The sequence below is a fragment of the Mercenaria mercenaria genome, chromosome 17 (assembly GCF_021730395.1).
Source record: "Mercenaria mercenaria strain notata chromosome 17, MADL_Memer_1, whole genome shotgun sequence".
In the NCBI taxonomy this organism is placed as follows: Eukaryota; Metazoa; Mollusca; class Bivalvia; order Venerida; family Veneridae; genus Mercenaria; species Mercenaria mercenaria.
Window position 1 is genome coordinate 68,220,072 of NC_069377.1, and position 27,802 is coordinate 68,247,873.

Below are 27,802 nucleotides of genomic sequence, written 5' to 3' on the forward strand. Positions count from 1 at the left end.
TATCATTGTCTATTTATTTTAAATCGATATAAAAGTAAGATTAGTGCAAAAGCTCATTAAATCATATGGCGGAAGGTAAATGGATTATGTCTTCAGATTACGTCTTCAAAAATTTTGTTAAATGCCTCAATCATTGCAAGCACTGTTCTTAAAATAAAATGCAACGGGATGAAATAAAATCAAATTGTGTTTTATCTATATCAATATAAAACTTGATGTAAGTATAAGCTTGCAAAGCAGTGTTTTCTCACAGACATGCATTATACACATCTGAATGATCCAGATGAAATGTCTACATAAATAATAGCAACATAAAGCTGTTAATACATGTGTCCAGAAACTGATCCTGTCCAGATAATGGTTCCCCTCTAGTTTATTCAGGGGCAAGTGTTAAAGACATAAGTGTTTTTCATTGCTGAAAGTACAAAATGTAGCACAGAATTACAAGTTATGATCTCATGATCTCCAGAAATAAGGATTTTGTTGCAGCCTTCTTAGGAAGTTTTCATACCACTGTTGTAATTTACTCACAGGCACGAACATTTCATTTGGATTTGGCACCATTTGTGCTTGAGTCTGAGCGAAAGATGAAGCAAAATTGAACAAGTTTTCACACATTGTCTTCGAGAATTCTACAAAAGGTTCCACATTCAATGTATTGGTGAGGGTAGCAGGCGTTTGTTGAGAAAGCTGGGCCAATGGTTCAACAGAAATTCCAATCTGGGCCATATGTGACTGTGGTTCCACCTGACCAAATGGATGACTGCTGCTGCTATCTGTAATATATAGATATATATATACAATGTTTATTGAAGTTACATGTTTGGTCGTACCCATAAAACTGCTTTATCCAATTTGTTTGCCATATTCATTTTCGGCCGACTGCTGAAAATATACTTAAAACTAACACTCATTGACTTAAAAAAAAACCTCATCCATAATATATAATAACTAGAGTTGTCACAGGAGTGACGAATTATACCCCCACAATATGGCCTTGTCACAGAACTAGGTCAATGTCAAAGCTGAACTTGCTTGACCTTTGACCTACTGACCTCAAAATCAATAGAAGTCATCTGCTGGTCATGATCAACCTCCCTATAAAGTTTCATGATCCTCGGCCCAAGCGTTCTCAAGTCATTGTCCGGAAAAAGTTTAAATGACCTTTGACCTTTGGAACCCAAAATAAATATGGATCATCTGCTGGTCATGACCAACCTCCCTATTAAATTTCGTGATCCTAGTCCCAAGGGTTGTGAAGTTGTTGTCCGAAAACTGTTTAAGTGTTCTGGGTCACTGTGACCTTGACCTGTGACCTGCTGACCTCAAAATCATTAGGGGTCATCTGCTGGTCATAACCAACCTCGCTATCAATTTTCATGATCCTAGGCCCAAACGTTCTCAAGTTATCATCCGGAAACCGTTTAACTGTTTCATGTTATTGTGACCTTGACCTTTGACATACTAACCTCAAAGTCGAACATGACCTTATTTAATCATGTTACACCTGTGTAAAAAAATTTAAGATCCTAGACCCAAGCGTTCTCAAGTTATCATCTTGAAACCGTTTAACTGTTCCGAGTCAATGTGACCTTGACCTTTGACCTACAAACCTCAAAGTTGAACTTGACCTGTATTTCATGATGTTACATCTGTGTACCAAAAATTATGATCCTAGGCCCAAGTGTTCTCAAATTATCATCCGAAACCATTTAACTGTTCCGAGTCACTGTGACCTTGACCTTTGACCTACAGTCCCCAAATGCGAACTTGACCAGTATTTCATGATGTTACACCTTTGTACCAAAATATATGATCATAGGCCCAAGCATTCTCAAGTTATCATCCGGAAACCGTTTAACTGTTCAGGGTCACTGTGACCTTGACCTTTGACCTATTCATCACAAACTCGAACTTGACCTGTATTTTCTTATGTTACACCTGTGTACCAAACATTATTTAAATCAGTCAAGCCTTTCAGGAGTTATCATCCAGAAACCACAACAAGAGGGCCATGATGGCCCTATATCGCTCACCTGTTATCATTGCACTTGAGGACAAGAAGGTCCTCAGAAAAATTATCTAAGTCCAAAGGACAGGAACAACAAAGGGAAGAAATTTAACCAAAAAGAAAAAAAAAATCTTACAAGGTACAGATATGTCAAAATACAAAATACACCTAAAAATTGGAGGTACCATCCATGTTGTACCACAGAAAATTGGTCTCGGTTTTTCCCTACGGCCAATAATAAACAAGAGGACCATGATGGTCCTGAATCGCTCACCTCTTCCCACATGACCCAGTTTTGAGTATGACGTCGTTTTTTCTATTATTTGACATAGTGACCTAGTTTTTGAGCTCATGTGACTCAGTTTTGAACTTGACCTAGATATTATCAAGATAAAAAAATTCTGACCAATTTTCCTGAAGATCCATTGAAAAATATGGTCTCTAGAGAGGTCACAAGGATTTTCTATTATTTGACCTATTGACCTAGTTTTCAAAGGTATGTGACCCTGTCTTGAACTTTACCTAGATATCAAGGTGAACATTCTCACTAAATTTCATGAAGATCTCATGAAAAATATGGCCTCTAGAGAGGTCACAAGGTTTTTCTATTTTTATACCTACTGGCCTAGTTTTTGACCGGACGTGACCCAGTTTCGAAACTGACCTTGATATCATCAAGGTGAACATTCAGATCAATTTTCATGAAGATCCATTGAAAAATATGGCCTTTAGAGAGGTCAAAAGATTTTTCTAATTTTAGACCTACTGACCTAGTTTTTGACCGCAGTTGTCCCAGTTTCAAACCTGACCTAGATATTATCAAGATGAACATTCAGACCAACTTTCATACAGATCCCATGAAAAGTATGGCCTTTAGAGAGGTCACAAGGTTTTTCTATTATTTGACCTACTGACCTAGTTTTTTATGGTACGTGACCCAGTTTCAAACGTGACCTAGATATCATCAAGGTGAACATTCTGACCAATTTTCATGAAGATCCATTCAAGGGTATGGCCTCTAGAGAGGTCACAATGTTTTTCTATTTCAAGACTTACTGACCTAGTTTTTGACCGCATTTGACCCAGTTTCAAACTTTACCTATATATCATCAAGATAAACATTCAGACCAACTTTCATACAGATCCCATGAAAAATATGGCCTCTAGAGAGGTCACAACGTTTTTTCATTATCTGACCTACTGACCTACTTTTTGATGGCACGTGACCCACTTTCGAACTTGACCTAGATATCATCAAGATGAACATTCTGACCAATTTTTATGGAGATCCATTCACAAGTATGGCCTCTAGAGAGGTCACAAGGTTTTTCTATTTTTAGACCTACTGACCTAGTTTTTGACCGCACATGACCCTGTTTCGAACTTGACCTAGATATCATCAAGATGAACATTCAGACCAATTTTCATACAGATCCAATGAAAAATATGGCCTTTAGAGAGGTCACAAGGTTTTTCTATTATTTGACCTACTGACCTAGTTTTTGATGGTACATGACCCACTTTCGAACTTGACCTAGATATCATCTAGATGAACATTCAGACCAACTTTCATACAGATCCCATGAAAAATATGGCCTTTAGAGAGGTCACAAGGTTTTTCTATTATATGACCTACTGACCTAGTTTTTGATGGCACGTGAACCAGTTTTGAACTTGATCTAGATATCATCAAGGTGAACGTTCTGACCAATTTTCATGAAGATCTCATGAAATATATGGCCTCTAGAGAGGTCACAAGGTTTTTCTATTTTTAGACCTTCTGACCTAGTTTTTGAAGGCACGTGACCCAGTTTCGAACCTGACCTAGATATCATCAAGGTGAACATTCTGACCAAGTTTCATAAAGATCTCATGAAAAATGTGACCTCTAGAGTGGTCACAAGCAAAAGTTTACGGACTGACGCACGCACGCGCACACAGATGGACGAAGGACGCCACACGATCACAAAATCTCACCTTGTCACTTTGTGACAGGTGAGCTAAAAAGTTACTAAAAATAAGCTATTTATAGTAACGTAAAAGGGAAGTAATTAAAACAAGAGGACCATGATGGTCCTGAATCGCTCACCTCTTCCCACATGACCCAGTTTTGAGTATGACGTCGTTTTTTCTATTATTTGACATAGTGACCAAGTTTTTGAGTTCATGTGACCCAGTTTTGAACTTGTCCTAGATATTATCAAGATAAAAATTCTGACCAATTTTCATGAAGATCCATTGAAAAATATGGTCTCTTGAGAGGTCACAAGGTTTTTCTATTATTTAACCTATTGACCTAGCTTTCGAAGGTACATGACCCTGTTTTGAACTTTACCTAGATATCATCAAGGTGAACATTCTCACTAATTTTCATGAAGATCTCATGAAAAATATGGCCTCTAGAGAGGTCACAAGGTTTTTCTATTTTTATACCTACTGGCCTAGTTTTTGACCGCACGTGACCCAGTTTCGAAACTGACCTAAATATCATCAAGGTGAACATTCTGACCAATTTTCATGAAGATCAATTGAAAAATATGGCCTCTAGAGAGGTCAAAAGATTTTAATAATTTTAGCCCTACTGACCTAGTTTTTGACCGCAGTTGACCCAGCTTCAAACTTGACCTAGATATCATCAAGATAAACATTCAGACCAACTTTCATAAAGATCCCAAGAAAAGTATGGCCTCTAGAGAGGTCATAAGGTTTTTTTTATCATTTGACCTACTTACCTAGTTTTTTATGGCATGACCCAGTTTCAAACTTGACCTAGATATCATCAAGGTGAACATTCTGACCAATTTTTATGGAGATCCATTCAAAAGTATGGTCTTTAGAGAGGTCATAAGGTTTTTCTATTTTTAGACCTACTGACCTAGTTTTTGATCGCACATGACCCTGTTTCGAACTTGACCTAGATATCATCAAGACGAACATTCAGACCAATTTTCATACAGATCCCATGAAAAATATGGCCTTTAGAGAGGTCACAAGGTTTTTCTATTATTTGACCTACTGACCTAGTTTTTGACCGCACATGACTCACTTTCGAACCTGACCTAGATATCATCAAGATGAACATTCAGACCAACTTTCATACAGATACCATGAAAAATATGGCCTCTAGAGAGATCACAAGATTTTTCTATTATTTGACCTACTGACCTAATTTTTGAAGGCACATGACCCACTTTCGAACTTGACCTAGATATCATCAAGGTGAACATTCTGACCAATTTTCATGAAGATCTCATGAAATATATGGCCTCTAGAGAGGTCACAAGGTTTTTCTATTTTTAGACCTACTGACCTAGTTTTTGACCGCACATGACCTAGTTTCGAACTTGACCTAGATATCATCAAGATGAACATTCAGACCAACTTTCATACAGATCCAATGAAAAATATAGCCTCTAGATAGGTCACAAGGTTTTTCTATTATTTGACCTACTGACCTAGTTTTTGAAGGCACATGACCCAGTTTCGAACTTGACCTAGATATCATCAAGATGAATGTTCTGACCAATTTTCATGAAGATCTTGTGAAATATATGGCCTCTAGAGAGGTCACAAGGTTTTTCTATTTTTAGACCTACGGACCTAGTTTTTGAAGGCACGTGACCCAGTTTTGAACTTGACCTAGATATCATCAAGGTGAACATTCTGACCAATTTTCATGAAGATCTCATGAAATATATGGCCTCTACAGAGGTCACAAGGTTTTTCTATTTTTAGACCTACTGACCTAGTTTTTGACCGCACATGACCCAGTTTCGAACCTGACCTAGGTATCATCAAGGTGAACATTCTGACCAACTTTCATAAAGATCCCATGAAAAATGTGACCTCTTGAGTGGTCACAAGCAAAAGTTTACGGACTGACGCACGCACGCGCACACAGACGGACGACGGACGCCGCACGATCACAAAATCTCACCTTGTCACTTTGTGACAGGTGAGCTAAAAAGTTACTAAAAATAAGCTATTTATAGTAACGTAAAAGGGAAGTAATTAAAACAAGAGGACCATGATGGTCCTGAATCGCTCACCTCTTCCCACATGACCCAGTTTTGAGTATGACGTCGTTTTTTCTATTATTTGACATAGTGACCAAGTTTTTGAGCTCATGTGACCCAGTTTTGAACTTGACCTAGATATTATCAAGATAAAAGTCTGACCAATTTTCATGAAGATCCATTGAAAAATATGGTCTCTAGAGAGGTCACAAGGTTTTTCTATTATTTGACCTATTGACCCAGCTTTCGAAGGTACGTGACCCTGTTTTGAACTTTACCTAGATATCATCAAGGTGAACATTCTCACTAATTTTCATGAAGATCTCATGAAAAATATGGCCTCTAGGGAGGTCACAAGGTTTTTCTATTTTTATACCTACTGGCCTAGTTTTTGACCGCACGTGACCCAGTTTCGAAACTGACCTTAATATCATCAAGGTGAACATTCTGACCAATTTTCATGAAGATCCATTGAAAAATATGGCCTCTAGAGAGGTCAAAAGATTTTAATAATTTTAGCCCTACTGACCTAGTTTTTGACCCCAGTTGACCCAGTTTCAAACTTGACCTAGATATCATCAAGATAAACATTCAGACCAACTTTCATAAAGATCCCAAGAAAAGTATGGCCTCTAGAGAGGTCACAAGGTTTTTTTTATCATTTGATCTACTTACCTAGTTTTTTATGGCACGTGACCCAGTTTCAAACTTGACCTAGATATCATCAAGGTGAACATTCTGACCAATTTTTATGGAGATCCATTCAAAAGTATGACCTTTAGAGAGGTCATAAGGTTTTTCTATTTTTAGACCTACTGACATAGTTTTTGATCGCACATGACCCTGTTTCGAATTTGACCTAGATATCATCAAGATGAACATTCAGACCAATTTTCATACAGATCCCATGAAAAATATGGCCTTTAGAGAGGTCACAAGGTTTTTCTATTATCTGACCTACTGACCTAGTTTTTGATGGCACATGACCCACTTTCGAACTTGACCTAGATATCATCAAGATGAACATTCAGACCAACTTTCATACAGATACCATGAAAACAAGAGCTCGTCAAACACGAAATGCCCCCCTTGATGCATTCAGTAATTGCACAAGGAACAGAAATTATCTGCTCACTGTAAACACAAATTCCATTTCGGAACACAAAACTATGCAAGTGGTCCAAATTTGAAGCCTGTACCTTGAGAAATGTGAAAGTAGGTCACTAGGTCAATCTCAAGATCAAAGTTCATTTCAATACACAAAACTATGCTTGTGGTTCAAATTTGAAGGCTGTAGCTTGAGAAATGTGAAAGTAGGTCACTAGGTCAAAATCAAGGTCAAATTTTATTTTGGAACAAAAAACTATGCATGTGGTCCAAATTTGAAGCCTGTACCTTCAAAAATGTGAAAGTAGGTCACTAGGTCAATAACAAGGTCAAAGTTTTTTTCAGTACACAAACCTATGCATGTGATCCAAATTTGAAGGTTGTAGGTACAGAAATATGAAAGTAGGTCACTAGGTCAAGATCAAAGTCAACTCATGTCAAGGTTCATCTTGCCATTCAAAACTATACATGTGGTCCAAATTTGAATGATGTAAGTTATGGACATGAAGATTCTAAGTTTTTCCCTTATAAGTCTATATGAACCATATGACCTCTGGGGTGGGGCCATATTTGACCCGAGAGGGATAACTTGAACAAACTTGGTAGAGAACCACTAAATGATGATACATTACAAATTACCAAAGCCATAGTCTTTGTGGTTTGGAAAAGAAGATTTTCAAAGTTTTTCCCTATATAAGTATATGTAAACCTTGTGACCCCCACGGCGGAGCCATATTTGACCCTAGGGGAATAATTTGAATAATCTTAGCAGAGGACCACTAGATGATGTCATATACAAAATATCAAAGCCCTAGGCCTTGTGGTTTTGGATAAGAGGTTTTTCAAAGTTTTTTCCTATATAAGTCTATATAAACCATGTGACCCTAGGGGTGGGGCCATATTTGACCCTAGGGAAATAATCTGAACAATCTTGGTAGAGGACCACTAGATTTTGCTACATACCAAATATCAAAGCCCTAGGCCCTATGGCTTTGGACAAGAAGATCAGAAACCATTTAACTGTTCCTGGCAAATGTTACCTTGACCTTTGACCTAATGACCTCAAAATCAATAGGGGTCATCTGCTGGTCATGGCCAACCTAATTATCAATTTTCCTGACACTAGGCCCAAGCGTTCTTGAGTTATTGCCTGAAAACCACTTTACTGTTCCTGGTCACTGTGACCTTGACCTGTGACATACTGACCTCAAAATCAATAGGGGTCATCTGCTGGTCATTACCAACCTCCCTATCAACTTTCGTGACCCTAGGCCTAAGCGTTCTTGAGTTATCATCCGGAAACCGTTTTACTGTTCAGGGTCACTGTGACCTTGACCTTTAACATACTGAATCTAAAATCAATAGGGGTCATCTGCTGGTCATTACCAACCTCCCTATCAACTTTCATGATCCTAGGCCCAAGTGTTCTTGAGTTATCATCCGGAAACCGTTTTACTGTTCAGGGTCACTGTGACCTTGACCTTTAACATACTGACCTCAAAATCAATAGGGGTCATCTGCTGGTAATTACCAACCTCCCTATCAACTTTCATGATCCTAGGCCCAAGTGTTCTTGAGTTATCATCTGGAAACCGTTTTACTGTTCAGGGTTACTGTGACCTTGACCTTTAACATACTGACCTCCAAATCAATAGGGGTCATCTGCTGGTCATTACCAACCTCCCTATCAACTTTCATGATCCTAGGCCCAAGTGTTCTTGAGTTATCATCCGGAAACCGTTTTACTATTCAGGGTCACTGTGACCTTGACCTTTGACATACAGACCTCAAAATCAATAGGGGTCATCTGCTGGTGATGACCAACCTCCCTATCAACTTTCATGATCCTAGGCCCAAGCGTTCTTGAGTTATCATCCAGAAACAGATTGGTCTACATTCCGACCGACCGACCGACCGACCGACAGACCGACCAACCGACATCTGCAAAACAATATACCCCTCCTTTTTCAAAGGGGGGCATAAATATGGCCTCTAGAGAGGTCACAAGCTTTTTCTATTATTTGACCTACTGACCTAGTTTTTGAAGGCACATGACCCACTTTCGAACTTGACCTAGATATCATCAAGGTGAACATTCTGACCAATTTTCATGAAGATCTCATGAAATATATGGCCTCTAGAGAGGTCACAAGGTTTTTCTATTTTTAGACCTACTGACCTAGTTTTTGACCGCACATGACCTAGTTTCGAACTTGACCTAGATATCATCAAGATGAACATTCAGACCAACTTTCATACAGATCCCATGGAAAATATAGCCTCTAGAGAAGTCACAAAGTTTTTCTATTATTTGACCTACTGACCTAGTTTTTGAAGGCACATGACCCAGTTTCGAACTTGACCTAGATATCATCAAGATGAACGTTCTGACCAATTTTCATGAAGATCTTATGAAATATATGGCCTCTAGAGAGGTCACAAGGTTTTTCTATTTTTAGACCTACTGACCTAGTTTTTGAAGGCACGTGACCCAGTTTCGAACTTGACCTAGATATCATCAAGCTGAACATTCTGACCAATTTTCATGAAATCTTGTGAAATATATGGCATCTAGAGAGGTCACAAGGTTTTTCTATTTTTAGACCTACTGACCTAGTTTTTGAAGGCACGTGACCCAGTTTCGAACTTGACCTAGATATCATCAAGCTGAACATTCTGACCAATTTTCATGAAGATCTTGTGAAATATATGGCATCTAGAGAGGTCACAAGGTTTTTCTATTTTTAGACCTACTGACCTAGTTTTTGACGGCACGTGACCCAGTTTCGAAATTGACCTAGATTTCATCAAGCTGAACATTCTGACCAACTTTCATACAGATCCCATTAAAAATATAGCCTCTAGAAAGGTCACAAGATTTTTCTATTATTTGACCTACTGACCTAGTTTTTGAAGGCACATGACCCAGTTTCGAACTTGACCTAGATATCATCAAGATGAACGTTCTGACCAATTTTCATGAAGATCTTGTGAAATATATGGCCTCTAGAGAGGTCACAAGGTTTTTCTATTTTTAGACCTACTGACCTAGTTTTTGAAGGCATGTGACCCAGTTTCGAACTTGACCTAGATATCATCAAGCTGAACATTCTGACCAATTTTCATGAAAATCTTGTGAAATATATGGCCTCTAGAGAGGTCACAAGGTTTTTCTGTTTTTAGACCTACTGACCTAGTTTTTGATGGCACGTGACCCAGTTTGGAACTTTACCTAGATATCATCAAGCTGAACATTCTGACCAATTTTCATGAAGATCTTTTGAAATATATGGCCTCTAGAGAGGTCACAAGGTTTTTCTATTTTTAGACCTACTGACCTAGTTTTTGACGGCACGTGATCAGTTTCGAACTTGACCTAGATTTCATCAAGATGAACACTCTGACCAACTTTCATAAAAATCCCATGAAAAATGTAACCTCTAGAGTGGTCACAAGCAAAAGTTTACGGACGCACGGACGGACGACGGACACCGCGCGATCACAAAAGCTCACCTTGTCACTTTGTGACAGGTGAGCTAAAAAAATTATTGTAAGTGAACAAAAGAAGGATCTGCCAAATAAATCTGTTGACATAAATGAAATTTAAAATCTGTATCTTCATTAGTTACGGAGATATACCCATTTTAATTTGAAATAAAGGGAGGTAATTTGACATAAAATCAGTCCATAGTTATCTACCCTGATTGGCTCAGTCCAACTAATGACAATAATGAAATTTCAAATAAGTCCTATAAGTACTTATTGATATAAATCCATTTTGATTAAAATCTGGGGAGGTAATCAGGTATAAAATAACTCTGGAATCTACGATTGGATCTGATTTGTCATGGAATCCAAGATGTATTGTTGTTGAAGATATTTTGGAAGTTTGTATCAAATAAAACCATAAATGAAGTATCTATATGGCTGCAAAAGCCAAAATAGCCAATTTTGGACCTTTAAGGGGCCATAACTGTGGAACCCATGAAGAAATCTGGCCAGTTCAAGAAAAGAACCAAGATCTTGTGGTAATACAAGTTGTGTGCAAGTTTGGTTAAAATCAAATCATAAATGAAGCTGCAATTGTGCAGACAAGATCAAAATAGCTAATTTTGGCCCTTTCAGGGGCCATAACTCTGGAACCCATTAAGGGATCTGGCCGGTTTAAAAAAGGAACCGAGATCTTGTGGTGACTCAAGTTTTGTGCAAGTTTGATTAAATTCAAATCATAAATGAAGCTGCTATTGTGCAGACAAGGTCAAAACAGTTAATTTTGGCCCTTTCAGGGGCCGTAACTCTGGAACCCATTATGGGATTTGGCCAGTTGAAGAAAAGAACCAAGATCTTATGGTGATACAAGTTGTGTGCAAGTTTGGTTAAAACAAGTGAATGAAGTATTGCCATGCAATACAAAGTCCCCTACTGGAAGGCACCTAATTTTCTCTACTGCAATATAACATAATGAACTGATATCTGTCAATGATGTATAAACAATATTGTACTACATATACAATATGTGATAACAACACACTTGGATTAAAATTTGCATATAGAAAAACCCACAGTTGTTTTCATATAGAATAGTTTTAGCTGATTATAAAAATGTTATCATGTAAGTTATTTATAGTAACAACAAAGGGAAATTAATCTTTAAAAAAAAAAAAAAAAAAATCTATATAATATAAGTCCACAAGAAACTCTTTACCAGGTAGAGATAGGTCAAAATACACCTAAAAATTGGATGTAACATGCATGCTGTACCACAGAAAAGTGGTCTCGCTTTTCTCTATACCGCCAGTAAATAAAAAAGTTACAATAAAATCTATTTAATAGTAACAACAAAGGGACATAATTCTAAAAACAAGGGTGCCTCATGGTGGTGAACATTTGGTCCAAGTTACATCAAAATTCCTCCTGCATGAAGAAGAAATGTTCCTTACAAAGTCATTCTTGAATTTGACCTTTGACCTCTAAATATGACCTTGACCTTAGACCTAGGGACCTGGTTCTTGCGCATGACATGTTGTCTCATCCTGGGGAATATTGTGCCAACTGATATCAAAATCCTGCTTTGCATGACAAAGTTATACACCGGACAGGAAAAAAATCCTCTTGACCTTTGATCTCAAAGTGTGACCTTGACCTTTAAGCTAGGGTACTGGGTGTTGCGCATGACACGTCAATCTCACCATGGAAACATTTATGCCAAGTAATATTGTAATCCCTTGATGGATGACAGAGTTCTGGATCGGACAGGGAAAACACCTTATTGACCTTTGACCTCCAATTGTGACCTTGACCTTTGAGCTAAGGGTCTGCACTTTGCGCATGACATGTTGTCTCATCATGGAAACATTTGTGCCATAGTAATATTAAAATCCCTTCATGGATGGCAGAGTTATGGACGGGACAGGAAAAAAACTCTGTTGACCTTTGACCCCCCAATTGTGACCTTGACCCTTTGAGCTAGGGGTCCGGGATTTGCGCATGACACGTCGTCTCATCATGGGGAACACTGTGCTAAGTGATATTAAAATCCCTTAATGAATGTCAGAGTTATGGACCGGACACGAAACAGACCCTGTTCATGCTATGTTAACATTAGACTGCTAAGTGTGACCTTGACCTTTGAACTAGGGGTCTGAAAGTTGTGCATGACACATCGTCTTATTATGAGGTACATTTTTGCCAAGTAATATTAAAATCCCTTCATAGATGGGAGAGTTATGGACCGGACAGGAAAAAAGCCTTGTTGACCTTTGACCTCCAATTGTGACCTTGACTTTTAAGCTAGGGGTCCAGGTTTTGCACACGACACGTCGTCTCCTCATGGGTAACATTTGTGCCAAGTAATATTAAAATATCTTCATGGATGGGAGAGTTATGGACCAGACAGGAAAAAAGCCCTGTTGACCTTTGACCTCCAATTGTGACCTTGACCTTTGAGCTAGGGGTCCGGGATTTGCGCATGACACATCCTCTCATCATGGGGAACATTTATGCCAAGTAATATTAAAATCCCTTCATGGATGGGAGAGTTATGGACCGGACAGGAAAAAAGCCCTGTTGACCTTTGACCTCCAATTGTGACCTTGACCTTTGAGCTAGGGGTCCGGGTTTTGCGCATGACACATCGTCTCATCATGGGGAACATTTGTGCCAAGTAATATTAAAATCCCTTCATGGATGACAGAGTTATGGACCGGACACGAAATTGCGGACGGACGGACGGACGGACGGAATGACAGAAAAGTGCATTCCTGTAGTCCCCGAAACTGGTTTTCAACCAGTAGGGGATTAATAAAATCATAAAGGAACCAAGACCTTATGGTGATACAAGTTGTGTGCAAGTTTGGTAAAAATCAAGTTATAAATAAAGCTGCTATTGTGCAGACAAGGTCAAAATAGCTAATTTTGGCCCTTTCAGGAGCCATAACTCTGGAACCCATAATGGGATCTGGCCAGTTGAAGGAAGGAACCAAGATCTTATGGTGATACAAGTTGTGTGCAGACAAGAAATTGTTGACGCACGGACGGACGGACTGACGACGTACGAAGGGTGATCACAAAAGCTCACCTTGTTACTATGTGACAGGTGAGCTAAAAACCAACAGACCGGCCGTCCAGCTCACTCCTATATACCCTCCCCCCCAAACTTCGTTTTGTGGGGGTATAATTATGGTAATTATTTCATGATTCAACTTGTATTATGATATTCACTTATTATTATTCGTTTGTGATAGCATCTTCGACTATTCGAAGGCTTATCAGTAAACTGGATTTTCTATCTAGAAATAGATACATTGTCCAAATTCAGGTAAGAGTAATTTGACTTGATTGTTCATATATATATATATATATACAAGATACAAATTTTATTTAAAGTCGGTGTTACATAAATAAGCTATGTATAACTATTGACCGACACAAAAAAAAACTATATTACCTGTTGACTTTAGGTTGGTTATTTTGAATATTGCACTTGGTTTTACATTAGAAATATGTCCCAGTAACAGCCACGACTGACCTGCTGGACTTGGCCATGAGAAATAAACTGAAATAACAAAACAAACAATGTCTGAATAAAAAACAATCTGAAAGTATTCTGTAGTCTGACACATATGTAATTTTTAAATCTGAAATAAATTGAACAATGTATAACCAATTGTTCTAGATTGCCTGAATTCAAATATACTTAACAACTTTTCTAACTCCACACTTGCTTTTTTGTTGTTATCTATGTCAAATGCTGACATATCCTCTATAAATGACTAGATGCCCACGGGAAATATGTCGAGTCCAGCCTTTGACACCTAACTGTGACCTTGACCTTTGAGATAGGAACCTGAGGTTTGCACAAGACACTCCGTCTCATTGAGTTAAACAGTCATGCCAAATATAAACAAGATTCTTCAATGCATGTCAAAGTTATGGGCCAGACAAGATCTGACATGACCTTTGGCCTCCAACTGCAATCTTGACCTTTGAGATAGGAACCTGGAGTTTGTGCATGACACTCCGTTTCACTGGGGTTAACATTCATGCCAAATATAAACAAGATTGTTCCATGCATGTCAAAGTTATGGTCCGGACAAACAAATCTGGACGGACACATGCACAGACGCACATACACCAAACAGCCTTTTGGACAACTATGTCTTCTCTTCCGCAAGTGGGCTCGACAAAAATTGGACACAGTATTTAATGATCATTTTTTAACAATAAAACATAACAATCTGATTTAAATTCAAGTAGATGTGATGGTTAAAATAAGTAAACAGGGCCCAGTTGTTTGAAACTTTTACAGGTGATTAAGCTAACGGTCGATTAACTTTTCGAGTTACATTTCGACATTTTAGAAGACTTATTAAAACATATTATAATTTAAGAATCATCAATAATAATAATAATAATGATAATAACAAGTGAATGAAGTATTGCCATGCAATACAAAGTCCCCTACTGGAAGGCACCTAATTTTCTCTACTGCAGTATAACATAATGAACTGATATCTGTCAATGATGTATAAACAATATTGTACTACATATAAAATATGTTATAACAACACACTTGGATTAAAATGTGCATATATAAAAACCCACAGTTGTTTTCATATTGAATTTTTTTGGCTGATTATAAAAATGTTATCATGTAAGTTATTTATAGTAACAACAAAGGGAAATTAATCTTTAAAAAAAAAAAAAAAAAAAAAAAAAAAAAATATAAGTCCACAAGAAACTCTTTACCAGGTAGAGATAGGTCAAAATACACCTAAAATTTGGATGTAACATGCATGCTGTACCACAGAAAAGTGGTCTCGTTTTTTCCCCTAACCGCCAGTAATAAAAAAGTTACATAAAAATCTATTTATAGTAACACAAAGGGACGTAATTCTAAAAACAAGGGTGCCTCATGGTGGTGAACATTTGGTCCAAGTTACATCAAAATCCCTCCATGCATGAAGAAGAAATGTTCCATACAAAGTCATTCTTGAATTTGACCTTTGACCTCTAAATATGACCTGACCTTAGACCTAGGGACCTGGTTCTTGCGCATGACATGTTGTCTCATCCAGGGAATATTTTGTGCTAACTGATATCTAAATCCTGCTTTGCATGACAAAGTTATAGACCGGACAGGAAAAAAATCCTCTTGACCTTTGATCTCAAAGTGTGACCTTGACCTTTAAGCTAGGGTACTGGGTGTCGTCTCATCATGGGAAACATTGTGCCAAGTAATATTAAAATCCCTTCATGGATGGCAGAGTTATGGACAGGACAGGAAAAAACTCTGTTGACCTTTGACCCCTAATTGTGACCTTGACCTTTGAGCTAGGGGTCCGGGATTTGCGCAGGACACGTCGTCTCATCATGGGGAACACTTGTGCTAAGTGATATTAAAATCCCTTAATGAATGTCAGAGTTATGGACCGGACACGAAACAGACCCTGTTCATGCTATGTTAACATTTGACTGCTAAGTGTGACCTTGACCTTTGAGCTAGGGGACTGAAAGTTGTGCATGACACATCGTCTTATATGAGGTACATTTGTGCCAAGTAATAATAAAATCCCTTCATAGATGGGAGAGTTATGGACCGGACAGGAAAAAAGCCTTGTTGACCTTTGACCTCCAATTGTGACCTTGACCTTTAAGCTAGGGGTCCAGGTTTTGCGCATGACACGTCGTCTCCTCATGGGGAACATTTGTGCCAAGTAATATTAAAATCTCTTCATGGATGGGAGAGCTATGGACCGGACAGGAAAAAAGCCCTGTTGACCTTTGACCTCCAATTGTGACCTTGACCTTTGAGCTAGGGGTCCGGGATTTGCGCATGACACGTCATCTCATCATGGGGAACATTTGTGCCAAGTAATACTAAAATCCCTTCAAGGATGGGAGAGTTGTGGACCGGACAGGAAAAAAGCCCTGTTGACCTTTGACCTCCAATTGTGACCTTGACCTCTGAGCTAGGGGTCCGGGTTTTGCGCATGACACGTCGTCTCATCATGGGGAACATTTGTGCCAAGTAATATTAAAATCCCTTCATGGATGACAGAGTTATGGACCGGACACGAAATTGCGGACGGACGGAATGACGGAATGACAGAATGACGGAATGACGGAAAGACGGAATGACGGAATGACGGAAAAGTGCATTCCTATAGTCCCCAAAACTGGTTTTCAACCAGTAGGGGACTAATAATAATAACAAGTGAATGAAGTATTGCCATGCAATACAAAGTCCCCTACTGGAAGGCACCTAATTTTCTCTACTGCAGTATAACATAATGAACTGATATCTGTCAATGATGTATAAACAATATTGTACTACATATACAATATGTTATAACAACACACTTGGATTAAAATGTGCATATATAAAAACCCACAGTTGTTTTCATATTGAATAGTTTTGGCTGATTATAAAAATGTTATCATGTAAGTTATTTATAGTAACAACAAAGGGAAATTAATCTTTAAAAAAAAAAAAAAAAAAAAAATCTATATAATATAAGTCCACAAGAAACTCTTTACCAGGTAGAGATAGGTCAAAATACACCTAAAAATTTGATGTAACATGAATGCTGTACCACAGAAAAGTGGTCTCGATTTTTCTCTACCGCCAGTAATAAACAAGAGCACCGCCTTGCGGGTGCTGACGCTCATCTGATTTTTTTTGTATAATAGAAATATTGTCCCACCCATGATTTTCTAAGTCTAAAAAGGGCCATCACTCTTGCAAAAAGCAGGATAGAGTTATGTTTCTTGATGTACAGTGTCCACTTATGATGGTGAAAAACTGTTGCAAGTTTTAAAGCAATAGCTTTGATAGTTTATGAGAAAAGTTGACTTAAACATAATATTCAACCAAGAAAATGATTTTTCTAAGTCCAAAAGGGGCAATAATTATTGCAAAAAACAGGATGGAGTTATGTTTCTTGCTGTACAGGGTCAGCTTATGATGGTGAACAAGTGTTGCAAGTTTTAAAGCAATAGCTTTGATAGTTTAAGAGAAAAAGTTGACCTAAACATAAAACTTAACCAAGAAATCTGATATTTTCTAAGTCCAAAAGGGGCCATAAATCTTGCAAAAAGCAGGATGGAGTTATGTTTCTTGCTGTACAGGGTCACCTTATGATGGTGAACAAGTGTTGCAAGTTTTAAAGCAATAGCTTTGATAGTTTAGGATAAAAGCTGACCTAAACATAAAACTTAACCAAGAAAACTGATTTTCTAAGTCCAAAAGGGGCAATAATTCTTGCAAAAAGCAAGATGGAGTTATGTTTCTTGACGTACAGGGTCTGCTTATGATGGTGAACAAGTATTAAAAGTTTCAAAGCAAAAGCTTTGAGAGTTTAGGAGAAAAGTTGACCTAAACATAAAACTTAACCAAGAAATCTGATATTTTCTAAGTACAAAAGGGGCCATAAATCTTGCAAAAAGCAAGATGGAGTTATGTTTCTTGCTATACAGGGTCAGCTTATGATGGTGAACAAGTATTCCAAGTTTCAAAGCAATAGCTTTGATAGTTTAGGAGAAAAGCTGACCTAAACATAAAACTTAACCAGGCAACGCCGACGCCGACAACTGCTCAAGTGATGACAATAACTCATCATTTTTTTTTCAAAAAATCAGATGAGCTAAAAACTCACAAAAAAATCTATTTATAGTAATAACAAAGGGACGTAATTCTAAAAACAAGGGTGCCTCATGGTGGTGAACATTTGGTCCAAGTTACATCAAAATCCCTCCATGCATGAAGAAGAAATGTTCCGTACAAAGTCATTCTTGAATTTGACCTTTGACCTCTAAATATGACCTTGACCTTAGACCTAGGGACCTGGTTCTTGCGCATGACATGTTGTCTCATCCAGGGGAATATTTGTGCCAACTGATATCTAAATCCTGCTTTGCATGACAAAGTTATAGACCGGACAGGAAAAAAATCCTCTTGACCTTTGATCTCAAAGTGTGACCTTGACCTTTAAGCTAGGGTACTGGGTGCTGCGCATGACATGTCGTCTCATCATGGGAAACATTTGTGCCAAGTAATATTAAAATCCCTTCATGGATAGCAGAGTTATGGACGGGACAGGAAAAAAACTCTGTTGACCTTTGACCCCCAATTGTGACCTTGACCTTTGAGCTAGGGGTCCAGATTTTGCGCATGACACGTCGTCTCATCATGGGGAACACTTGTGCTAAGTGATATTAAAATCCCTTAATGAATGTCAGAGTTATGGACCGGACACGAAACAGACCCTGTTCATGCTATGTTAACATTTGACAGCTAAGTGTGACCTTGACCTTTGAGCTAGGGTTCTGAAAGTTGTGCATGACACATCGTCTTATTATGAGGTACATTTGTGCCAAGTAATATTAAAATCCCTTCATAGATGGGAGAGTTATGGACCGGACAGGAAAAAAGCCTTGTTGACCTTTGACCTCCAATTGTGACCTTGACCTTTAAGCTAGGGGTCCAGATTTTGCGCATGACACGTCGTCTCCTCATGGGGAACATTTGTGCCAAGTAATATTAAAATCTCTTCATGGATGGGAGAGTTATGGACGGGACAGGAAAAAAGCCCTGTTGACCTTTGACCTCCAATTGTGACCTTGACCTTTGAGCTAGGGGTCTGGGATTTGCGCATGACACATCATCTCATCATGGGGAACATTTGTGCCAAGTAATACTAAAATCCCTTCAAAGACGGGAGAGTTGTGGACCGGACAGGAAAAAAGCCCTGTTGACCTTTGACCTCCAATTGTGACCTTGATCTTTGAGCTAGGGGTCCGGGTTTTGCGCACGACACGTCGTCTCCTCATGGGGAACATTTGTGCCAAGTAATATTAAAATCTCTTCATGGATGGGAGAGTTATGGACCGGACAGGAAAAAAGCCCTGTTGACCTTTGACCGCCAATTGTGACCTTGACCTTTGAGCTAGGGGTCCGGGATTTGCGCATGACACATCATCTCATCATGGGGAACATTTGCGCCAAGTAATACTAAAATCCCTTCAAAGATGGGAGAGTTGTGGACTGGACAGGAAAAAAGCCCTGTTGACCTTTGACCTCCAACTGTGACCTTGATCTTTGAGCTAGGGGTCCAGGTTTTGCGCACGACACGTCGTCTCATCATGGGGAACATTTGTGCCAAGTAATATTAAAATCCCTTCATGGATGACAGAGTTATGGACTGGACACGAAATTGCGGACGGACGGAAGGACAGACGGACGGACGGAATGACGGAAAAGTGCATTCCTATAGTCCCCGAAACTGGTTTTCAACCAGTAGGGGACTAATAAAGACTTTATTTAACGAGGCGGCATACTTGCCGAAGCAATCTTCCGTATGGGCCTCAACGTAATAACATGATACATTTTACATATTTACAACATGGTACGACAACATAAATAAAGAACAAAACAGATACATTTTACATAACCAGAAGTACAGAAAAAATTTCATAAGGACCTAAACATAATAACATAGTACATTTTACATATTAACAACATGAACAAAGAACAAAACAGATAGATTTTACATAATCAACAGCATAGAATAAAAACAATATATTTTAATTGTCAGTTTGTCCAACCAGGAAACTTCCATTGGATATATCTTCTTTTGAATTCTGTACTAGATGCAGAAGATCTTACATGTAAAGGAATGTCATTCCACAGTTTCGGTCCTGAATAATTTAATGATTCCATGAAAAATTCTAAATTTGGCTTTGGAATATAAAAAAGTTGTTGCTGTGATGACCTTAGTTTATTATTATTAACATATTTGAATTTATTCTTTAAGTAGTCTGGACAATTTTGAGATTCTGTTTGCAATGCTTTATAGACTGTTACAGCTTTTTTATAATCAACTCTTTCTGGGAAAGTCATCCAATGGAGTTCCTTGAAGAGTTCATTTGAAGGGGTATCAAATGGTTTGTCAAGTAAAATTCTCGCAGCCCTTTTCTGGAATTTAATCAGATCATTTTGCAGTTGTGAGTTGCAGTTTCCCCAAATTGTGCTACAGTAATCCAAATGGGGTAAAATATAAGCATTGTAGAATAATTTGCGGGAGTGTAAGTTCAGACAAAATTTAATTCTTAGCAAAAGATAAAGTAATGAATTACACTTTTTTAGTATTTTGTCAATTTGATTTTTCCAATTTAGATTTTGGTCAACTTGTATTCCAAGAAGTTTTTCTTCGTGAACAGTTTCAAGCTTCTGTTTTGTTATTTCCAAAAGTATTATGTATCTTGTTGGAGGCTGAAAGAAACATTGCTTTTGTCTTCTCAGCATTTGGTATCATGGCATTGTCTTTGCACCAGTTCTCTACAATAGTAAGATCTTCTTGGAGGACAATTTGTACATCTGAAACAGTTTTTCCAGAAGCAGAGATTGTTGTGTCATCTGCAAACATGTTTAATTTAGCTTGTGGGACACCTGCAACAATTGGTTGTGCTGTTGATAAGCTGCCTGATATGCTGACCTTTTGGAATCGCTCCGATAAGTACGATGAAAACCATTTAATACAATTTGAGCTGAACTTGTAGCATTTAAGCTTTTCAATGAGTAGCTTGTGATTTATTAAATCAAAAGCTTTAGTCAAATCCAAGAAAATGGTTCCTACCAAATTGTTATTATTGATTGCCGAAATCCAATCATCTATAATTTCTGTAAGTGCTGTTTCACAGGAATGGAATTTTCGGAACCCTGACTGTTGTTCATGTAATAGTTTAAAATTTTCCAGAAAGGTTTTCATACTGTTAGAGATGTGTCTTTCAATAATTTTTGATAGGATTGGTAGGATGGAAATAGGTCTAAAGTTGTTTCTATCTGATTTGTTTCCCTTTTTAAAAATAGGAGTTACTTTGATGTGGAAATTTCCCACTAGAGATACTTAGGTTAAATATTTTTGACAAAGGTTTTGAAATTACATTTGCACTTATTCTTAGAAATTTGGGTCCTATTCCATCAAGACCCGTTGATTTAGCAGTATCTAGAGATTTGAGTTCTTGTTTTATAAATTCCTCAGTAATTAATGGAATTTCAAACTCGGTTTCATTTGGTATCTTAGCATTTACAAAGTATTTTGTGACTAATTTGTTCTGTTCTGCCAGGTGTGATTTATGAACACTAGAACGTCTTTACAGTAAAATTAAAACATCATACTAGTAGTTCCCATCATGCCTAATTTTCTGAATCAAAATTTAACAGGCGGTTAGTTTAACAGCCGATTAAATGTTTGCTATATGTAAAGCGTCTTTGAACGTGTTTACCATGAAAAGGGCGCTATATAAATCTGGTATAATAATAATTAAAGTTTTGAACAACTGGGCCCTGATGTCTTTTTACAACTAAATGGATCTGAAAGATAAATATATATAAATATGAATTATATTCAATTACACAGGTCACTTTTGTTTGTATGATTAACTTATTGTAATAACTGTGGCTTCATGAATATTTGTCAACTGTTATTGTTATCATTGTCTTATTATTCATTAAACATACCGGTACTACTGCCATATTGCTACTATTATATCCAGAGCAGATGTAATACACAATGTTGAAACTGTTGGAAAAGTCTAATATTAAAAATTAGTCCTTGATATACAAACATATTACCGGTAAATAACAGTATTACGTTCCTTTACCTTAGATATAACTTGAAGAATAAAATAATGTACTGGCTACAAGTTCTGAAATCTCATCCTTTACAAAATTACAAAATTTATGAACAGCCTTCTTCTCCTAAATTTGCAGATTTAATACTCATGTGTACTGTGGTGTGTGACTGCCATATGCAATATGCAGAACATAGATTATCTCCCCTCCCTCGGGTGAGGAATCGTGAGACTTGGTACAGAATTCAGAAACACTTCCTTTGTCAACTGCTCGCAGTTACATAATTGAAACACTGTTGACAACAGTGCTTATCCCAAAACAAGAAACATATTATTACCTGCGCCACCTAGACCATCAGGAAATGGGGTCTGGCCGGTCATAAACACAACAATATGATTAATACTGTCAGCATCAGCAATATTGAAGAGCATTTGGTTCTCACTCACTTGCTGAGCATCTGTCTGTACCTGAAATCATAAAATGAATTTAAGTTAAATAGCTTATATTGTTGGGTGTGTAGTTCGAAAGTAAGTTATGTATGTCATGCACACCTTCTGCACCTATAAGGTATACACAGATTTTATGCGACTTTGAAGTCTGGTTAGTCGTTTTTATCAATTTATTTAGACAATCCTCCCTGAAACTGCCTTGCCTAATATATAGAAGGCTTCAAATTTTCAGCGCACTCTGAATTAAACACCAGTTTCATAGTTATATGTGATTTATGTACTTACCCTTAATATAAGGAAGTTTGTTTGTTTATCAGTCATTATACTGATTTATCAAAGATTCACCATGCTTGGTCTACCTCTGTACAAGTAAGATATTTTTAGGACTGATATAGAATGAAAAGCCTAAATCTACCTTCATGCCTTATACATGCTTATCACCAGTATAGAAGAACAAGAGCTGTCTGATGACATCGCGCTCGTCTTTTCTCAGTGCTTGACTCTGAATTAGAGCTTTGCCAGTAAAAACTTTAACCAAAAAATTCTAAGTTAAAAAGAGACATTACTCTGTCAAAATTCAAATCAGAGTCATGGGTATTGTTTCTCCTGGTGTAGACTTTGGTAGTAAATAATTATTTTAGGAAGTTTTCATACCACTGTTGTAATTTACTCACGGGCACAAACATTTCATTTGGATTTGGCACCATTTGTGCTTGAGCCTGAGCGAAAGATGAAGCAAAATTGAACAAGTTTTCACACATTGTCTTCGAGAATTCTACAAAAGGTTCCACATTCAATGTACTGGTGAGGGTAGCAGGCGTTTGTTGAGAAAGCTGGGCCAATGGTTCAACAGAAATTCCAATCTGGGCCATATGTGACTGTGGTTCCACCTGACCAAATGGATGACTCTGTCAAAATTCAAATCAGAGTCATGGGTATTGTTTCTATTGGTGTAGACTTTGATAGTAAATAATTATTTTAAGTTTCAAGTCAAAAGCTTTGGAAGTATCAGAGATATCTGACTTTATCAAAAACTTTAACCAAAAATTCTAAGTTTAAAAGGGGCATAACTCTGTCAAAATTCAAACAGAGTTATGGGGATTGTTTATCCTGGTGTAGACTGATAGTTAAGTTTCAAGTCAAAGGATTGATGGTAACAAAGAATATGCATGTGCTTGTTATGTTTTCACAATTTGGTGACGTCAGAACTCGCGCATGAACTAGCAGAGCATGTAAATGACAAAGGCACGAAGACATAAGAAGGCATGAAGATATAGGAATTGGGGATACACGACTTTTACAAGATTAATTTACACAAACTATATTGTATATCTCGACTACCTTTTGATGGTGCGAAAGAAAAACTTTATTTAAATTAATTTAGTGGAAACAACAAGTTAAACCAGGAGGCTCACTAGACTTTAAAAGTCAAGAGTCAATGACCCTTGAGGCCAAAATTTCAAGAGTCAAAATGAAATTCTCAAGAGTCATGTCCAAATTTCAAGAGTCAACCACTGTGAACGCATTGTACTGTGTTTCATATTACAAACATATGTACATGAATGCCAAGTGGGAGATTTTGCTTTCCAAAGCGGGAGATCGAGGTGTTCAAGTGGGAGATTTAATACCGCGGTATTTACGTTCACGGTATTAATACTTAAAGAATCGATAGCTTTTGATACATACATAGGTACTAAAGACACAATGTAAAGTGTAAAACATCTCTTTAGCACTCCAAAAAAAAAAAACTACATGCAAAGCAGCAGCTAATGATAATATCAACTTATTTGCACTTATAATATCACTAGTCATTACTCTTCACATGTTCATTTTAAGTTTATTATGCAATTTTTCAAGTCCTGCAATGTTAATATCTAACTGGTCACCACTATTCCACTCTTTGTTGTAAGTTATGCAAGCCTTCTTTGCTAACTTTGATAGTTGTGGCACTTTTAGCACTGTCTAAATTGAAAACTCCACTGAGAATTAAACCTGCACTCATATTTCTTTTATGGGGAACAAGACTCCTCAGGTGAATTTTTACATTTTCGCATAACAACGCAATTGTATTTGACAAATTGTGATGATGTAAAGACAGTTTAACAGTATCTGATATTTAAATTTACCATGACATTACCTCTTATTAAAATGGTTTAAGAGAAATGTTTATCAAACATCGGCGAGCAGACAACCTACTTTCGATTTCAAAAACTTAGAAAAAGGTAAAGCCAATATGTTTTCTTATCAAAATTTGATTGTGATTAATTTTTATTGATTAAAATTAAATATCTGTTGCCTGGATTTCAAATAGGGCTAAACTACGTTACTTTTGAAAGTGCATTAAATCATGGAGGTAATATAGAGACATTACCTCCATAGTTAAATCAACAGGGGTAGACACATTTGAAAATATCCGAAAACTGTTGTTTATTAGCGATAAGGAGTGGTTAATTTGTTTGATTTTTTTTTAATCAGAAGATTTGGACTTCTTATTGGGGTGATCAGGTTTTACATCCAGAATCGTGAGAAACCCGACGAGATCGGGAGAGTTGGGATAATCATCAAACGATTCCAGTTCAATTAAAATATTACCTGTACCGCTATTTGCATTTCAAATTCCTACTCACGGATCGAATTGTTGCCAACCCGAGTTTGTCATCAAACGATTCCGGTCCAATTAAAAATACTACCTGTACCACTAATTGCAATTCAATAAAAGGTGCCCAATGTTTGACACACACGTGTAACAAATAGGCCGTTTATCCTTACCCGACGAGTTAACATAATTTTAATCAATTACAATATTCCCACCTCGACTCGTGTTTTTTATTATACCCATGATAATTAACGAGAGATTCGCTGATTGGCAGGGAGGCGTGTTAAAATGGCGTAATGATCCAATCAGTCATGCATTATCAATCTTTACTTCACAATCGACATCCTACACAGACTCCGATAATGATTGACACGCGGCCGAAAATTGCTCCAGGTCAGATTCAATCAGTCACGCCCATTTAACAGTTTTCACTTCTCAATCGCCCTCCTTTTGCGGAATACAAAGACTTTGATATCTATTGACACGAGGCCGAAAATTGACCCGGGTCAATCAAAGTTGACTCTTGGACCATATTTACTACGAGTCAAACAAGCATCTTTGGGAATTTTCGTGCGTCAAAACCCAGGACCTCGGGTCAAATGAGCGCCCTGGTTAAACACAGTAACAAGATTTTTTAACCTTAGACCTGTGGATCTTTTATCTTCTCAATACATGTATATACTATATATACTTTTAATCCCCATGCACATAACATCTTTTAGAGTAACAACTGCTCCTGACAAGCGCCTGCCAAGTGTAATCAGTACTGATTTTATGGCAGTAACAAGTTGAAGATTCTCGACAGCCGAATGCCAATTTATCTAAAAATAGATTGCGAAAACCGTACTTTTTCTCCATTTTCCGTATACAACCGATGATTCTCGAGTACAGGTGTATGGTACGGCTATAAAGAACAACAGACTAAGATTGCTGTGTCTATAGGAAATTATTTGCATGGATGCCATGTACCTAAGTCACTTCACTTGAAAACAGATAAGTTGACGATAATTGAACATCAAACAAAGGGATTAAAATATTCTTTTTAGTTTTGTAACTACACAATGCATTATCAAAAGTACCTCCAATCATCAAAGTCACATTTTCAGTCATTGAATAAACAAAATTAATGGATTAAAAGATACCTTGTAAATAACAAAATTCATGTTATGTTACAAGTTTATGGTCATAACTACTAATAAACAACAATAAAAAAAAATTCTTTTTTTTTTAAATGTATTTAAAACTCATTATAATACATTTAAAAATATTCATAATTATACATTTTCCCTAAAAATATCATTAATATCACATTTACTAATAAAAACCTATAGGGGGTGAAAAGTCTTCATATGCTATTAAACAAGGAAGTGGCTATTCCTACGGTCCCGTAAGAATAGCCTCACAGGCTATTCCTACGGCTCTCCCATAAGAATAGTGAAATAGCCCGCAGGTGGCTATTCCTACTGCTCTAAAGACATTTTGTATGTCCATCTTGTATTGCATTGCACTGAATTAATTCAACTGGTATATTTTCAAACAAATTGTTTACTTCTGACAATCTTCATTTCTCTTCTCTATTTTTTATATGTCTTATCACCGAGACATGAAGGGAACATACAGCCTGATATTCAAAACATGATGTAAACTTAGAATAATGACATACTTATTACTCACAATATTATCATTACATTCATTGAATTGATTGATTTGCTGCATATATCTATACATATATATCATTCGATGACAACAATATTACACATAGACATAAATAAGCCTTTTCCATTATTCGAAATCAGTTCCTGTTCTCTGGGTGTGATACTGAAAAGCAAAAAATTTGTTCGAAAATATGCCATTTGAATTAATTCAGTACAACGCAATTCAAGATGGACATACAAAACTGTCTTTAGAGCTGTAGGAATAGCCACTATTTCACTATTCTTACGGAAGAGCCGTAGGAATAGCCTGTGAGGCTTTTCTTACGGGACCGTACGAATAGCCACTTCCATTAAACAACAGACTGTAAAGTCTTCGGAGGAACAGTCTTGGGGGTGAAATGTCTGCCAACCAGGTTAACTGCATCAAAAATTTAACACCACTTTTTTTATTTATGTTCTGCAGCTGACAATGTTTTTCAAGCAAATGAAATTTACTGACATTTAAAGAGTGTATAAGCCATTTGACGTGTGTAAATTTTATACAGGATAAATAGTATGTTTATGCCTTCCAGTCATAATCGTTAATGATTGTTGGAAGTATCATGTAGATGTAGATGTAGATGCCCAAACAATTGACATCGCGAAATTATATGACAATAGCTCACCAGCCGTCCAGACACAATAATTCCAAACATTTGGGTAACGCTCATTTTCAAAAACTAATTGATGATTTATATCATACAATATTTTGATAATATATCTTTGTTTGACCGAATTTGGAGACAATTTCTTTCGAGTTTCTCTTATTGCTAAGCTATACTCCGTTAACACCCGT

The 27,802-nt window shown here is 37.2% G+C and overlaps 1 protein-coding gene across 1 annotated transcript; it reads right to left on the bottom strand.

The window, feature by feature from the left end:
• On the bottom strand, positions 1-27,802 carry LOC123536983 (protein OPI10 homolog). The gene is made up of 4 exons (XM_045320510.2): positions 27,633-27,802; positions 22,605-22,734; positions 14,081-14,188; positions 1-776 (listed from the first exon to the last, which is right to left on the bottom strand). Exons 1-4 carry the CDS (start codon positions 27,675-27,677, stop codon positions 457-459), a joined length of 603 nt encoding a protein of 200 aa, XP_045176445.1. The 5' UTR covers positions 27,678-27,802; the 3' UTR covers positions 1-456.

What these genes read in the sequence shown, in the direction of transcription:
- LOC123536983 (XM_045320510.2), bottom strand. Translation starts at nt 27,677, where the DNA reads ATGAGCGTTACCCAAATGTTTGGAATTATTGTGTCTGGACGGCTG. An exon ending in TTATTGTGTCTGGACGGCTG is followed by an intron (nt 22,735 to 27,632) that starts GTGAGCTATTGT and finishes TTATGATTTCAG; the next exon opens with GTACAGACAGATGCTCAGCA. An exon ending in AACCAACCTAAAGTCAACAG is followed by an intron (nt 777 to 14,080) that starts GTAATATAGTTT and finishes TATATATTACAG; the next exon opens with ATAGCAGCAGCAGTCATCCA.